The sequence below is a fragment of the Pan paniscus genome, chromosome 15 (assembly GCF_029289425.2).
Source record: "Pan paniscus chromosome 15, NHGRI_mPanPan1-v2.0_pri, whole genome shotgun sequence".
Classification (NCBI taxonomy): domain Eukaryota; kingdom Metazoa; phylum Chordata; class Mammalia; order Primates; family Hominidae; genus Pan; species Pan paniscus.
The window spans coordinates 62521519-62538100 of NC_073264.2; the positions used below are offsets into that span (position 1 = coordinate 62521519).

At 38.8% G+C, this 16582-nt stretch overlaps 1 protein-coding gene across 2 annotated transcripts in view; it reads left to right on the plus strand.

The window, feature by feature from the left end:
- The window catches only part of PRKCH (protein kinase C eta), a 228918-nt gene that overhangs the window by 69139 nt on the left and 143197 nt on the right, over positions 1–16582 (plus strand). For both annotated transcript variants that reach the window (XM_003831631.5, XM_063596084.1), the window contains exon 2: positions 208–271. In XM_003831631.5, the coding sequence (XP_003831679.1) occupies positions 208–271 (64 nt within the window). The remainder of the gene's footprint in view (positions 1–207; positions 272–16582) is intronic.

The window sequence follows — 16582 nt, forward strand, 5'->3', positions numbered from 1 at the left end:
ACTGATAAAATGTGGTTTCTTTTCAGTCTTTACAGTTTTTTGAGCTTTCACTTGTTTCCCTGCCTCTCTACTATTTAATGAAAGACTTAGATTTATTTGATTTGTGGCTGTGATTTACACATTAGGCCTCTCTGTGATGAATTGTTTAAGGCCCACAAAAATATTTTAATACTAACATATAATATACATTTTTTTTTCTCTTTGTAGGTGGATCTCGAGCCAGAGGGGAAAGTATTTGTGGTAATAACCCTTACCGGGAGTTTCACTGAAGGTAAGAATGAGTTTTGGGTAGTTTCCAGAATACATGTAATCTTGGTTTACACTCAGTAGGAATTTCTATCATGGAAATTATAAAAAAGAGCATGTTGTAAGAGATGCTTAAAAAATCACTTTCATAAGTTGGGCTGGCTAGTATTTTGTTGCCCAGTGGTCTATTGGTTCAGGTTGCCAAATTAAATATATTTGCTAAATCTGGCAATCTCACATTTCATTTAACACACTCAGTGAGTTTTTGTTTTTAGCCAGTGTCATTGTAGCTGAATGGTTTTTGCATCTTTTTGGTTCATGACTGTGGAACTCTACTTTACGTCTTTGGTTTTGTGCCATCTTTTAGTTTGCCCGTGAATGTCTATGAAAGAAATTTAGGGATCCAGTTATCTTCTTTATAATCTCTATCTCATTTGTGACCTGTAAGGGATTCTGTTCTTCATCTGTGGCTACTGTACTCCCTACTCCCCCATCCAATATTTTTTTTTAATTGAGGTAAAATTTATATGGGGGTGAAATGATAGATCAGAAGTGAACAATTTGAATTTTGACAAATGCATACAACTGCATAACCAGCACCCCAATCCAAGATACAGGACATTTCCATTATTGTGAACATTTCCCTGTACCCTTTTTCAATCCCCTGCTCCCAGAGGCAATAAGTAAAGTGCTTTATTTCACCACAGGTTAGTTTTACCTACTCTAGAAGTTCATATACATGGAATTATACAGTATATTCTCTTTTATGTCTGGTTTCTTTCACTCAGCATAGTTTCTAGAAGATTCATATCATTGTGTATATCAGTATTTTTTTCATTTTATTTCTGAGTAGTATCCCATTATATAAATGTAGCATCCATTTGTTTACCCATTCTCCTCTTGGTGGACTTTTGGGGTTTTTCCTATTGTTGTCTATTATGAATAATGCTTTTATTAACCTTCTTACACATAAATTTTTCTGGACATAACACTTTCATTTATCTTGGATAATTATATAGGAGTGGAATTGCTGGGTAATAAAGTAGGTGTGTGTGTAACTTCAGAAGAAACTTCCAAATGGTTTCCAAAGTGGTTTTATTATACTCCCAACAGCAATGTATGAGAGTTCCAATTACTTCATATCCTCATTAACACTTTCTATGGCCATTGCTTTTCATCGTAGACATTCTAGTGGGTATGAAATTATATCCTGTGGGTAAATTTGCATTTCCCTGATGGTGAGTACTTTCTCACATGCTTATTGGTCATTTGTTTGTTTATTTGATAATTTCCAGTTCCAGTCTTTTGTCCTGTTTTCTAAAATTGGATTTGTCTTTTTATTATTGATTTAGAGGAGTTCTTGTTTTCTGGATATGAGTCCTTTGTGAGAAATAGGTACTGTGATTACTTTTTCCCAGTCTGTGGCTTGCCTTTTCATTTTCTTAATGGTGTCTTTGAGCAAAAGTTTTAAATTTCTATGAAGTTCAATTTATTAATCTCATCTTTTGTAGTTCATATGTTTTATGTCTTCAGAGATCTCTCTGTCATAGGGTCACTAAGATATTCTCCTGGTTTTTTTTTTTTTGTTTTTTTTTTTTAAGAAGCAAATAGTTTTAGGTTTTATGTTTAGGTCTGTATGCCTTCTTAAATTGATATTTGTGTGTGATGTTACAGAGGAGGTGAAACATTTTTTTTCAATACACGAATGCAGTTGTTCTAGCACCATTTATTAAAAGTCTCCCCTGGCCCCTTGAATCACCCTGGAACCTTTGTTGAAAATCAATTGACCATATAATGTGGGTCTGTTTCTGGATTATCTGTTCTGTCCTGTTGATCTGTTTGTCCATCTGATCTCTCTTTCTTTTCTCTACATTATGCCAGTATTACACTGTCTCATTACTGTTGCTTTATAGTGCGTCTTATGGTTACATAGTATGAGCCCTCCAACTTCGTTCTTTTTTGTATGTTTAAGGTTATTTTAGCTATTCTCAGTATTTTGCAATTTGATATCAGTTTTAGAGTCAGCTTATATATTTCCAGACAAAATCCTGCTGTATTTTTAATTGAAATTGTGTTGGATCTATAGATCAGTTTGAGGGGCATTAACTTCTTAACAATCTTGAGTATCTTTAAACCCATCTGTAGTCAAATTAGTCAATTCTGTAGTCCGTGGACATGGTCTTTGCTCGTAAGGCATAGCCAGTGTGAGGTTTCAGTAGAAATCCCAAGGTGTTTTAAGCCCATTAATTTTATGGCACTCAAGCTTCTAACTCTTTCACCTATGGGTGGGAAACAGCTGAAATCTCAGTTCCTATCTTTCAGCATCCTAGCTCTTGCTCCTGTCTGGACCTCTTAGAGTTTCCCTTGCACATGCACAGTTTAGGAAGATGTGAGGGCTTGAAGAGTTTACATATGTGGAGGTTCTTCTTTCTGTGGCCCCATCTTTCCAGGTTTTCTCTCCTCAATATCCAGTCATCTGGTAGGCTTGAATTTTGTCAATTCTGTCTTCAAGCCAATAAAACTGTGGTTCCATATTGAGTTCTATTTACCCAACCCTGCACAACCTGGGGAATAATCTGGAGAAAAGCCCTACAAATGTGGGTCTCACCTAATGTGGTTTCCCTCCTTCATGTGTCAGATTCTCTCTAGTTTGTATGTGTTTTTGGTTGTTCTCTCACATCATCAACTAGTTGTTTAAAATATATTTTCCAGGTATTTTAATCGTTTGGTGGGAGGGTTGGTCCATATCAAGCTACTTCACCATTACTAAAACCTCATGAAGATTTTTAAGCATGTGGCTTAATTGTTTGTATTTTTGGTATTGGCATTTTGCAAAATTGGTTACACTTTCTTTGAGAAATAGTTTTCTCCACTCCTTTCAGCCAACCATTCCCATTCATATGGGTGAATTGTTTTAATGTTAAAGTTTTTCAATATATCGTCTCCATTATTAAATCTTGTCTTTTTGCACAAACCTGGATTTAGCAGAAACCTGGAATACTTGACATAAAAAAAAATGTTCAGGTTACAGTTTGGGGGGGTGTTCTGCCTACTCTAAGGTCTTTTTGCTTTGCTTGGTATCTTTTATGTACAGAGAAAAATGAGTCTGTTCCTAGCCTAGTCAAATAAAATCAATGTAGTATTATGGAACATTGTTGATAAAACATTCTCATCATGCACGTAGAACATGGATCAGCTATGGTAGAAAGAAACACAACAGTGAGAAAGAGGCCAGGAGGAGGAGTGGGTAAGATTCTCTCTCATTCGAGCTGAATCAACTCTCTGCATTAAGTTACAAGGGACCGGCGAAGTAAAGCAATGCATGTTAGACCAGGTCTGATTGTGCCATAATCATTACATGACTTTTTTAGAGCCATGCCAACTCTCTAGGACTAAATGCTCACCAAATACATCTGATTGTTCTCATTGTATTTATTTCTTAGTTTCAGTGATAATAAGAATGAAACAGTAAGTCATACTAGAGGTGAGTTCTTACTAGGTCATTGCAGTTGTGTCTTTCAGAGCTGACCCTGGGTAAAATTGTGAGATGAGTTGAGTTTATCTTTGGTAATTCCATCTTTGCTTTAAGCTAGTCCTTTGTCTCTGCCTACAGTTGTCTCTTACTGCAGCAAGAAGCCCAGTGGTCCCTGTCCAGAAAGAGTTGCTGATAAGGAAAACAGTTAATTCATAGGCTAATTCACACTACAGTGATAGAGATTGATGTCATAGTACTCTATTCCTCTTAGGTGTGTTTGCATATTTTAAAAGATGCTGGAAGAGCTGCTTTATCCATGAGAAATAGACTTTTAATGCTAAAATTTTAATATTGAAATCTACGGGTGGGGTATATTTTAGGAACCCCAGATCTGTTCTCTGTGTCTCTGTGCGTGCATTGCTTTTTCAATTTGGCTCCTAGACTGGGGCTCAGCTTGAGCTTGCACGTTGCTGCTGCCTTTAAAACACCTCTCCCTTGTCACATGCAGAGGACGTGATGGCTGCCTGTCTGTTTGTGTTAAGTAAGAAGGAAATGGAGCCCCCCCACCCCCCCCATGTGCCTGCCACAGCTGTGGCAGCAACCTGGACCTGGCACTGCGAGCATGTCCCTAGCTTGGCCTCGCTCCTGGAAGCCACCTTAGATTATGTCCAGCCATAATATGACAGGTTGGCTGGTGCAACATTTGGAGCTCTGGTTCCCATCTTGGATACTGAAAGCCTTCATGGAAAAGCAGCGTAAGGTCAGGCCTGCCCAGTGTGTTTTGGACTGTGAAAAGGGCATTGTCCTAGGATCCTGGAGGCACTGTCAAAGCTCAGGAAATGTTGGCTGATCCCCAGTCTGTCTCACATGGTTGTCTTGAAGGTCAGAAGATATAATATACGGGGAAGTGCTTTGCAAACTATAAAGTACTATATGAAGGTATGTTAGTGGGATTTTCATTTCCATGTTCCTATTGTCACAGCAAGGAGATCCCAGTCATTTCCCCTACCCCTGCCCTGGGACCATCTTGTATACTCAGCAGGTTCGTTTTATCTTAACATTGACTTTATGGCCAGGCGTGATGTCTCACACCTGTAATCCCAGCACTTTGGGAGGCTGAGGCAGGCAGATTGCTTGAGCTCAGGAGTTTGAGACCGGCCTGGGCAACATGGTGAAACACCATCTCTACAAAAAATACAAAAATTAACCAGGTGTGGTGGTGCACACTTGTAGTCTCAGCTACTTGGGAGGCTGAGGTGGGAGGATTGCCTGAGCCTGGGAAATGGAGGTTGCAGTGAGCTGAGATAGTGCCACTGCACTCCAGCTTGGGTGACAGAGTGAAACCTTGTTTCAGAAAAAAAAGAAAAGAAAAGACTTTATTTTATACAAGAAGCCTCAAGAATTTCATGGACAGTGACTAGCATAATGTTGGCTTATCTCCATACCTGTTTTCATGATCTCCTATGCGGGTTCTGCCATAAGCTCAGATTCTATAATCTCAAAGCACTCCTTTAAAAAAAATTACTTAAATTGGACGGTGGTCTGTGATATACAAGGGTGGTATTGGGGCTACTGACTGCTACTTACCTCATTTTTTAATTTTTCATTAATTATACTGAATTAGCTCAGGCAAAACTATTTTGTTAAATGTAAGACATGATTGAGAAGTGACATAAGAAAAACCTGCTGGGTGCAGACCTGTAATCACATCATAGATGCTGGAGAGATAAAGATGAACGAGACATAGACACTCTCACAGGAGCTCATAGGAGGGAAGGCAGAAACATATTTATGTATGCAATGCAGGGAGCCAGTTCCCATGGCAGGAATAAGCCCAGTGCATAGTGTTGGCACATGGGACTACATAATCAGTTTGGCCAGGAGGGTTTAGAGAAAGCTTTTCCGGGGAGGTGATGTTTAAAACAAGTCTGAATGATAAATAGGACTGTGCCTAGAAGGGAACAGAGTTCAAGAGAGGGAGACAGTTTGTACAAGAAACGAAAAGGAGTGTGGAGGTGCTAAAGATAGGGGGTGTGGAGGTGCTGAAGATTGGGGAGTGGGATGGGGGAATGTGGCCAGAGATTTTGGAGGGCTTATGTGTGGGCTTGCCCAGGACAGGCTCAGTTTGTTGGTTACACCAGAATAATTATACATCAGCGCCACTGTTCACTTTCAAAAGGGTGCCAGGTCAGACAATAAATTGCATGTTCACACCACTTGTAGGCTAATGGAAATGATAAGATACCAGTGAAGGGTTTTAAGCAGAGATCTGATTTGGTGGCAGTAAGTTCAAGGGTGGGGAAGGGGTGTTAGTTGATAAGACTAGATCTAAGGTGTGGAGAACCATTATAGAGACTTGGAAGGTTGTCTCAGGGCAAGATTATTAGGGCCTGAATTAGGTTGGAATATGTAGGGGTGGAGAGGAGGGGGACAGCTTTGAGAGATGTCTGTGTAGTAAAATCAATAGGAATTAGCAATCCACTGGATGTGGAGGATGAAGAAAGAGGAGTCTCAGATGATGCTCAGATGGTGCCTCAGAGTCATTTACCAGGATAGAAACTGGGAGAAGTTGATGAATCCAGCTTTGGACAAGTGGAGTTTGAGGTGCTTGTGGGAAATCTAAGTTGCAATGTCTGGGAGAAATTGGAAATAAGATTCCGGAGTTTGGCAAGATGCCTGGGCCTGAGATGTAGCTCTAGGTGCCAGGTGGAAGACAGGCACATGGATAAAGAGGCCCATTGAGAAGATTTAGCAAGAAAACCAGCAAGGCTGACCAGCAGCAGAACTCTGTGGAGCATCAACATTTAAGTACTTTGGCTCATGAATTATAATTTATCAAACCAACCAAACTATGCTGAAGGTTTACTTAGTGAACACCCATTTTGCTAAGATATTACTTGTGAAATAGTATCTGAGTGCTTGCTGTATGCCAGGGACTGTTTCACCAGATTGTTTACCGTCTTCCAAATTGGCACCAAAATGTTTGATAATGAAGTTAGAAGAAAGAACAGAACACAAAAGGCTTTGAAAAGTAATGTTTGCATTGGTGGAACAGTGGTTTCTTCAAAGTTTGATGATACAGTGTGCTGTGTGAAGGTTTATGCCTAATGCTGGGGTAAAAAGAACAGATGAACCTACTCAAAACCTGCAGTGAGGGGTCTTCACTGAACTTAGACAGAACAAGAAAAACTCTTTTACATCATTGCTTTGTGGAAGTCTCTCACAGAGCTCAAGGCGTATAAAATTATCAACTGGATCAGAAACCCCTCACCACTGTTCATCTTGTTAAAGGTGTCACTCTGCATCTGTGCAGAATTCCCCTAGGCACTGAGGCAGAAGTAGAAGTGATTTATTATTTTGAAAAAGCTGCCTAATGTCAATCTTTATTCTAACTAAGCCTTCCTGAAGCTAAGAACTGGATCTGAAGTCTGATCAAATCGAAATTTATTATAGTGATGAAACAGCCCTGGATTTTTAATGCAGCCTTCAGATTCCATCATTGTTGCCATGTGTGTGATTGTCACTATGTTGGACTAATTTTTGTCTGGAAGAGTGGAGTAGCAAAAAAAAGAATAGATTGAAACAATGGAAACTGAAGAAAATGCATTAAACTAAATTCATAACTGCTTTAATTGGAAGAGAAACAGAAAGAAATTAAAGTATGACATCATCTTATGTGAGGACAAAAAGATGTAGCTGGATTATTATGCTACTAAGAAATATGGTGTAAGATTTTACGATTTGAAGAGAACATAGTTTGCAGTAAATGAAGTTTGCTTGGACTCAGGGAACCACAAACTTAAATGGTTGGCCCACAAATAAAAAACCAGACATGATGTGTCTCCTGATGGAAGCCCACACAACATCGTGATCTTGCCAAAAAGTAGAGGTAGTTTTGCCCAAAACTCAAGCCTTAGACCAGTCAGGCTTCCAGATCCAACCACCAGTTAAGAGGAAATATAGGGGACAGAGGAGCATTTTAAGTTACACCATGGGATGTAATCAGCAAAATCCAGACTGTGGAAAAATTTTACAGGAAAAGAGACTTGGTTTCTTCTACCAAACATTGGAAGAAAAAAGTAAAGGAAAGAGAACCAAAGTAACAAGAGAGAGGCATATTAATCATTTGCAATATATGGGCCACATTTTATCCCAATTCAAACACAAATTATAAAAGAAACATTAACTCCCAGGAGGCAAGTGAAGAAATGGAAACCGTGCCTGGATCTGTGAGGATATTACAGAATTGTTGATGTTATTTAGGTGTGATTGTGGTATTGTGGTTACTTAAAACAAAAAGAACATCCATTAGAAATACACTTAAAAATATTTACTGATGATATGATATGACATCTGGGCTTTACTTCAGAATAATGCAGAGGTGGGCAGAGGAGATGGGATAGAATTGAAACCCGATTAGCCATGAGTTGTTTACTGAAGCTGGGTGATAATTATATGTTGCATGTGGTTTATTATAGTATTCTACTTTTGCATGTATTTGAAATTTTCATTAATAAGTTAAAAAGTAAAATAAAATGACAAATTTCAAGAATATCTGCTTCTTAAACAAAAACCAGAATCTGGGTTATGACATCAAAATGATGCTTGAACTTGAACATTTTACCTCTTTTCACTTACAAATTAAAGCTGGAGGGTTTTTTAATGTATATGTTTTATCCATGATTCTCAGTTTTTATGTATTATGAAAAGGTAAGTTAAAAATTTTAAATGACTAAAGTACTGTGCTTCAGAAAGACTTTTTTAAATTGCTAAATAAATAATAAGCTGTGAGTCAAAAACTGCAGGTAGGAAGAGGTGAGTAAGATAATTCCTTTTGTTCCGTCATAAAGTTCTCACTCACAGTGAATGACAAGTAGATTATCTCCTACTAACAATTACATAACATTTTGCAGTTGCGAAGTTTAATTTTAAGGTAGTTTCCTAAAAGAATAAAGTAAATCAGAAGGATTAATGGTAGAAGTATCTTTATAAAGATAGTAAGAAAAAGGTTCTTAGTGTACTTGTTTCTTCCCCAGAGTTTCCAAGGCAAACATAAAGGTATTCTATTTTGTACAAGTTTTTGGGGAAGAAAAACTTCCCCAAAAACAAAACCCTGACAAAGAACCTGTTATTTGTGAATTTGAAGCTTGTTTAGAAAAAAAAGGCCTTTTACTTCTGCTAAAACCTTGAATTGTTCCTTATTTGAGACATTTAATATGTAACTTGGAAAAGATATACATTTCTCCTGGGGAGACGATGGAAAGGCACTTGAATTTTGGCATCTGCTTTTTCTCTCTACTAAGGCAGTGCACAATGGTGCAGAGTAAGAGTCTGATCTTTTTCTTTTTGTCCCATTGCCTCAGTTTTTAGCTCACATTTCTTGTCTCAAGCCCACTGGTTTACAAATAATTATGTTCTCTGCTAAGTCATGTGGCACATGGACCAGCAAGGCAGATGAAGCATGTGTTACTGCTTTGAAGCTGCAGCCCACAGTTACCCCCTGTATCAACACTTCAGATGCATGTCATTTTTAAAGAGAAAAAGTGATTTCTGGTGGTAGTTGATTTATAGCATTCCTTTCTCAGATTTCAAGCCTGGTGACAAGTTGTTGATTTAATTTTTTTAAAATGTAGCTTTAAAAAAATTTATTCTTTTGGCATATTAGCTTGAAGAATGAGTGACCACTTTAATTTTTGTGTTTGTTTTTTGCTGGTCTAAGCAATTGTGGCTATCAGGTTGAAGACAGGGTAGGAGAGAAAGAAAGGAATTGAGGGAATGGGAGAATAGGAACTGGAAACGGGCGAATGATGTTTTTAAAGGATTGAGACTAATTGTCCCTTGTCATAGATGCTCTCTCGTCTTCTCCATAATATCTAGCTCATTTGTTGAATGCCTTCTGAGGACCAGACACTGGAGTTGGCTTGTAATTTAGCAAATAGCAATGGGAGCCCTCATTTTATTTTCTGGTAGCAGGATAAACTCTTACCTAGTAACTGAGTACCTCTACGTGTTCATACCATGCTATATATTATTCCATTTTCTCTCTATAACAAATTTCTGAGGCTGTTGTAATTCTCAGGATGCAAATGGTGAACCAGACTCAGAGACGCTAATTTGCTATGGTCTTTCCTGGATAGTAAGTGCCAGAGCCCAGACACAAGCTCAGATTGCAATGCTGAGGTCCAAGATCTTTCTACACCATCCAGCTATCTGAGGAGTTGGGGGTGGGGGGGCAGCATTTTAGTTTTTTTCTTTATTCCATCTTAGAGGAAAACTGTCCTCAGGATAGCATAATCCCACCCTCCAGAGAGTCTTGTCTTTTGGGATGATGTCTTTTTGCAAGGCTTCCCTTGAGTTCCTCCTCCTTAAACTGGAGGACCAACATTCACCCAGGAAAGGTGCAGCATTCTCAGACATCAGGCATGGATGGGCCAGAAAGCTCTAGGCAGATTGAGTTTAAGATTTGCTCAGGTTTTGTTGTCAGTAGGTTCTCTTAATGTACATCTTAAGCTAGAACTCAGAAGATAAAGATACAATCAGTGAGTTCAGCATAGGTATGATAGCTCTATTTGCCTTTTTATACCCCAGTCATCATTGGCTTCACCGTACCTACTTCTCTTATTTTGACTGACTATGAGTGAAAAAACTAGGTGGTGGCTTTGTTGGAAATTTTAAAATTCATTCTCAAAGTGTGATCCTGCAGACTTCTGAGAGTTCCAGAGACATTTTCAGGAAGTCTGCAGTTCCAAACTGTTTTCCTTATAATACGAAGATTTTATTCATCCTTTTTTTCCCCACTGTGTTGACATTTGCCCCAATGGTGCAAAAGAGAAATGGTGGGTAAAAGCATGGCACCAAACTGTAAAGTCATCATTGTATTCTTGATGGCCACGTAGTTGCAGGAGGAAGAAATCTAGTTTCACTTAAGAATGTCTTTGATGGAACAGTAAACATTATTCATGTTATTAAAGGTCAATCCTTGACTATATAGCTTTGTAACATTCTGTGTGACAAAATGGGAAATATGCTAAAAGCATTCCTGCTTCATACTGAAATACTGTTGTGTCTCAAGGAAAAGCACTTGTGTGATTGAGTTGTTAGCTGAGCTAGCCACTTTTTGCATGGAACACCATTTTTACTTTGAAAGAATGACAGACAAACCATACTATGGAACTGGCAAATTTTTCAGACATTGTCTAAAAAACGAATGAACTGCGCCTGTTACTTCAGGGAAAACAACTGCAAGTATTTGGTGCCAGTGATAAAATTAGAGCCTTCAAAACATAATTAGAATTTTGGAAAGTTTATATCCACCATTGTGAGCTTGACAACTTCCCAGTACTTATTCTTTTCTCATGAGTTTGTTGTTATTAACGATTGTAATTTTTAAAAATTGTGTTATGAGATATGTCACCATTTAGAAGATGACTTCCAATGATTCAGTGAACACGTATTTTCACAATGGCCAGTACGAGATGTTATAAAATCATTTATGGGTCAAGGATCTCTTGAAAGCGTAAGGTAGACTCATGTATATTAATTTAAAGTATGAAAAGTTCATTGATGCAGTTTTATATTGCAACCAACTTTTGAGAAACTACTCCTTGTTTAATTTTGTGTGGTATTAAAGAAGAATATCTGCAATTATCTGAAAAATCTATTAAAATTATATTTTTAAATTACTCTGTGTGAGGCTGGACTGTATTCATGTACTTCAACTAGAACAACATTACAATGGATTGAATACAGAAGCAGATATGAGAATCTAGCTGTCAGGCTGGGCGCAGTGGCTCACGCCTGTAATCCCAGTACTTTAGGAGGCCGAGGCGGGCAGATCACGAGGTCAGGAGATCGAGACCATCCTGGCCAACATGGTGAAACCCCGTCTCTACTAAAAATACAAAAAAAATTAGCTGGGTGTGGTGGTGCATGCCTGTAATCCCAGCTACTCGGGAGGCTGAGGCAGGAGAATCACTTGAACCAGGGAGTCAGAGGTTGCAGTGAGCCAATATTGCGCCACTGCACTCCATCCTGGTGACAGAGCGAGACTCTGTCTCAAAAAAAAAAAAAAAAAAAAAAAAGAATCTAGCTGTCTTCTTTTTTTAAAAATTTATTTATTTATTTATTTTATTTTTATTTATTATTATTAGACGTTAAGTTTTAGGGTATATGTGCACAATGTGCAGGTTAGTTACATATGTATACATGTGCCATGCTGGTGCGCTGCACCCACTAACTCGTCATCTAGCATTAGGCATATCTCCCAATGCTATCCCTCCCCCCTCCCCGCTAGCTGTCTTCTTTTAAGTCAGACATTAAAGAGATTTGCAAATTGTAAAATAATGCCGCTCTCTCTATCTTTGGGGGGATGTTTGAAAATGTAGTTATATTTTATTAAAATGTGTATACTAACATGTAATGGAATTATTATTGTTTTTAATAAATGATAAATATTTTTAAATGTCTCCATTTAAATTTCTAATTTGACAAATATCAGTAGAATCCATTCAAAGGGGTACTTGGACCAAAAAATTTTACAATTTCTAGGTTATTTTTTTCTTACATTCTTTCAAAAGCCCAGTGCTTTAAATTTTAATGACCACAGGGAGAAGGAACTGACACATATTTGTGTATGTTATAATCAGAAAAAATATATACAGTTAGGTGATACAGGTGACAGAATTGTCATTTTTTTGAAACTTTCTTTTTGTTTCTGATTATTTCTGCTGTGCAATGTACTTTTTCAGCCAGTTTTTGTTATAAGCCTGTTCTCATAAAAATAAGGTCAGGAAGTGACACCAAAACAACTCAGAAGCCTGTGGTGGTTTCTAACTTTAGAGCTGCCTGTTACAGATAGCTTCATGCTAAACCTTTGCTGGATTTGAGCAGAACAAGGCAGTCACGATACTTCTGAACAAGTGATCAGTGCTGTGAGCACTAAAAGCTGAACCTCAAAAACAGCTCAAGATCCATGGACACAGCCTCAGGAGACACATTTCTATGGCACTCACTTACTGACTAGCATTCTCCTTTTCTAATCAAGGTTCTTGAAAAACAGAGGCTGACTCGTTTGTTAATTTTTTTCAAGCTTTATTGTTTTTTCCTTGAAATTATAGTGATGTGGTATTCTCTCTATGGAACTGAGGTTTGGGTAAAACAAGAATGATTTAATTTTTTGATAGAAAAGTTAATTGCTCCAGTGTCTGTTTTCATTATACTTCCATTTTATTTCCAGCAACCCCTTATCTCTCTGCTCTCTTTATTTCAGATGAACAAGACAGTAGAGTTTGTTTTCCAGGCCACTTGTGTTGGTAACCCTTTTCCTAAGCTTTCCCTAATAACACCCTGTGTCAGTGGACAGGTAGGAGGTAGGAAGACCTGCTTCTTCCCTTCTACCGTGAAACTCGTCTTCAGCATCATTCTTTCATCCTGATGGCTGAGAGTTGTGTTCTGGTCTCAAGTCAGCAGTGGATAACCCACTGCATGAAGTTGATGGGGAGTGTGGGGCATGGACAACAGTGGCCTGAGGTTGCAGATACATTCTTTGTATATGTAAGAGACCACCTTATATTTTGTAAGTGGAAACTTAGTTCTCATAGGATTTTGGAGAAAATCAGTTGCCTCCTCTAGGAATTTTCATTTGTTTACAAAATGTCCTGGGTCAAGCAATACTTTATGTTATCCCCACTTAGGTTTAGTGGATCCATCCATCCACCCACCCACCCACAGAGTATTTATGTAGAAAACTATGTAATGGATGTATATATTCATGCATGTGTGTATGCATGTACTTAGTAATGACACTGGTTTGTTCTCACAGAACTCAAAATTTGGTGTGTATGTGGAGACATAAACAATTAGAAAGGTTAACATAATATGTACCTCCACAGGTGGTACATGCTATGGAGAAAATAAAACAGAGTAAGAGGACAGAGATGGGTCCTATGTGTATGCTGTTTTGTTCAAATCAGATGGTCAGGGAAGGCCCCTCTGATGAGGTATCATTTGAGCCAGAGGTCTGAAGAAAGGGAGGGAGTGGACCTTGAGTCTGTCTATTGGGATGGGGAACAGGAAGTGCAAATACTGTAAGGATTGCAGCAGGGAGAGGAGTGTAGCTGGGCCTTGAGGTCAGGGGAGGTGCCCACATGGTTGTTGGCACAACTTTGGTGCCCTGCTAATGTCACTTTCCTCTTCAAGAACATACCCTTGTCACTTAAGTGATGTTCATTTATGCTTGCTGCTGGCTTACCATTTGGCTCACTGAGCACGTCTTTTCCCCTTTGGTTAGGGGCTTGAAGAGCACAGCATCACATCTATTTATGACTTGATGTATTTTGCTAATGCAGAAACCATTCCAAATTCATGATAACAACTTTCTCCAGTTCTGTGAATTCCCTCATGGTTTCTTTTTGTTCTAAGCTAAATTAGGAGCCAATCCCCAGCTTAATAAGCATTAAAAGTTCAAATTGACTGTCTGGAAATCTATAACAAGTCCATGCACTGCTATATATAATTAGCTGTAATTCAGTTCTAGTTATGGATTATTAAGAAATTACTCTTATTTGAGCACCTCACTCTTCAAAAATAAAGTCAGAAAATTTAGGCACAGCTGAAATCTTCTGTTCTTTTTTTTTTTTTTTTTTTGAGACGGAGTCTCACTCTTGTCGCCCAGGCTGGAGTGCAGTGGCGCAATCTCAGCTCACTGCAACCTCCACCTCCCGGGTTCAAGCGATTCTGCTGCCTCAGCCTCCTGAGTAGCTGGGATTACAGGCACGCAGCACCACGCCCAGCTAATTTTTGTATTTTTAGTAGAGATGGGGCTTCACCATGTTGGCCAGGCTGGTCTCGAACTCCTGATCTCAGGTGATCGGCACCCCTTGGCCTCCCAGAGTGCTGGGATTATAGGTGAGCGCCACCATGCCTGGCCAAATCTTTTATTCTTGAACTTGTGGTGAACTATCATTTGTTGAGGAGTTTTAATAAGTGTTAGTGATAGATCTCTACTAAATAACAGGAGAGGTAAGTAGGTTGGAGCTCAGTCTTGGTACCTTATAGGGACTTAGTATATAGCTTTTGGAAAGTTAATTCTTACTGAATTTTGATGATACTTCTTGTTTCATGTAAATGTGGATGCTTCCGTTATGTGAGTCCTAAGATTTGGGATTTACCAAGTACTGAGAATAGGACCTTCAAAAAATATGAAATGCCAAGAGGATCTGTTTTAAAGCAATGGAATTATTTGAGAATTTTGAAAAATACAGATGCTCAGGACCCAGTCTGAATGAGAATCTCTGGGGAAGAGGCCAAGGAAACAGAATTCAGATAAGCACCTTGGCTGCTTCCAGTGGTTGGCCAATTTGGATACCCCTGTTGGGTCCTAAATTATACCTAATTTGATTAAAGTTTTGGTGGCTGGGAGGTTTGCTAGTTGAAAAACACATACAGGAAAAAAAAATGTACAGGGGAGTGTATTGCTTTGGTGTAGTCTTTTAAGAGTTGACAAAAACCCCAAATGTATTCTTTTAAGAACCTTTTAAAATGCTGTGACAAGGGTCAGGTTACAGTTTTTGCGTTGTTAGGGGGGCACATGAGACTCAGCAGCTACAGGCCTTGTTAATGTCTGCAAACACTCAGTGCTAATGTGGAGACTCAAGCCAGGCTTGAAAGTGATAAAATCAGGATGGGAATGTTGGCTTTGCTGCCCATCAACTGTTAGACTGGAGACAAGTTACAGGCATTTCCTTTTTTGTGGGGTAACTGAGACCAGGAAAAGACAATTGAAAGTGGTTCCAGTTAAAATGGGAGCACAGTTTTTTCGTAGTATATATCTTTAAAAAGGTTTGATTAATACTGTTCTTAAAATGACAACAACAATTGTGAAAGGAAATTTCATTCATCTTATATTTATCAGTGTTTGGGTTCCAGTGGCACCTGTGTGCTAATTCTTAGAACCAAGAATGGATCACATAACTCAGTAGGTATTTCTCTGACTGATTTGAAAGCATGATAACAGCTTCCACTTCACGCTGACTTTCTCAGCATTGTGCCGAGCAGAGTTATTTTTGCAAAAAGGTTTGAAGATTTCATCAGTTTTTCCAGTAGGCAGGCATGGCTCCACCAGTGTTGGTCTCCTCTTTGTTGGTGATGAACTCGACATCCGAGATTTACTCTGTCAGGGGTTTGCTGTGATTGGAGTAGTGTATTAGTCAATTTCATGACCTCCTGCATCCACTACAAGATCTCACTTTTTGATCTGGGGCTGATTTTTGTGGCACAGTTTGTATTATGGGATGTATCTGCTACTCAGAAAGGGAGAACAACAGCCATTTACATGGTGAGCAGGAATAGGGTAGTTTTAAGCAAGGAGGGGTGTTAGAGTAGGGACTGATTTAAAAGTGGTCATTCTGTTCATCAGAGACTATTCTCATGCTCTGACCATTTAGTTTATCTAAATCTTAGGATTATAGGGATTTTAATAATTAATACCCAGATGATGAGTTCAGGTGTCTCTGTAAAATGAATAATGCATTTATTATTAAGTCTAAATACCCTACCATTCTGAAGGCGGGACTGCATGTCTAATACCACCATCTTATCTAATGGTTCCTTGGGATCCACGCAGGCACAGGAGAACATAACAATGCTTGGAGGGGTTCTAACCTAGGACTTCAGAAAGAATTCATCGACAAAGACTGAAGCTTAACTCTAGGAGGGAACTGTATTGATTTCCTTAAACATACTAAGGAATGGCAATTCAGTAGGACTCTGCTGTCCCCTTCCAGCCCCTCCTCAGTGAGGACCTGGTGGGGACACTCAGCCAGAGTGTGAAAGGAGCAGCTTCAGGGCCCTGCTCAAATGTGT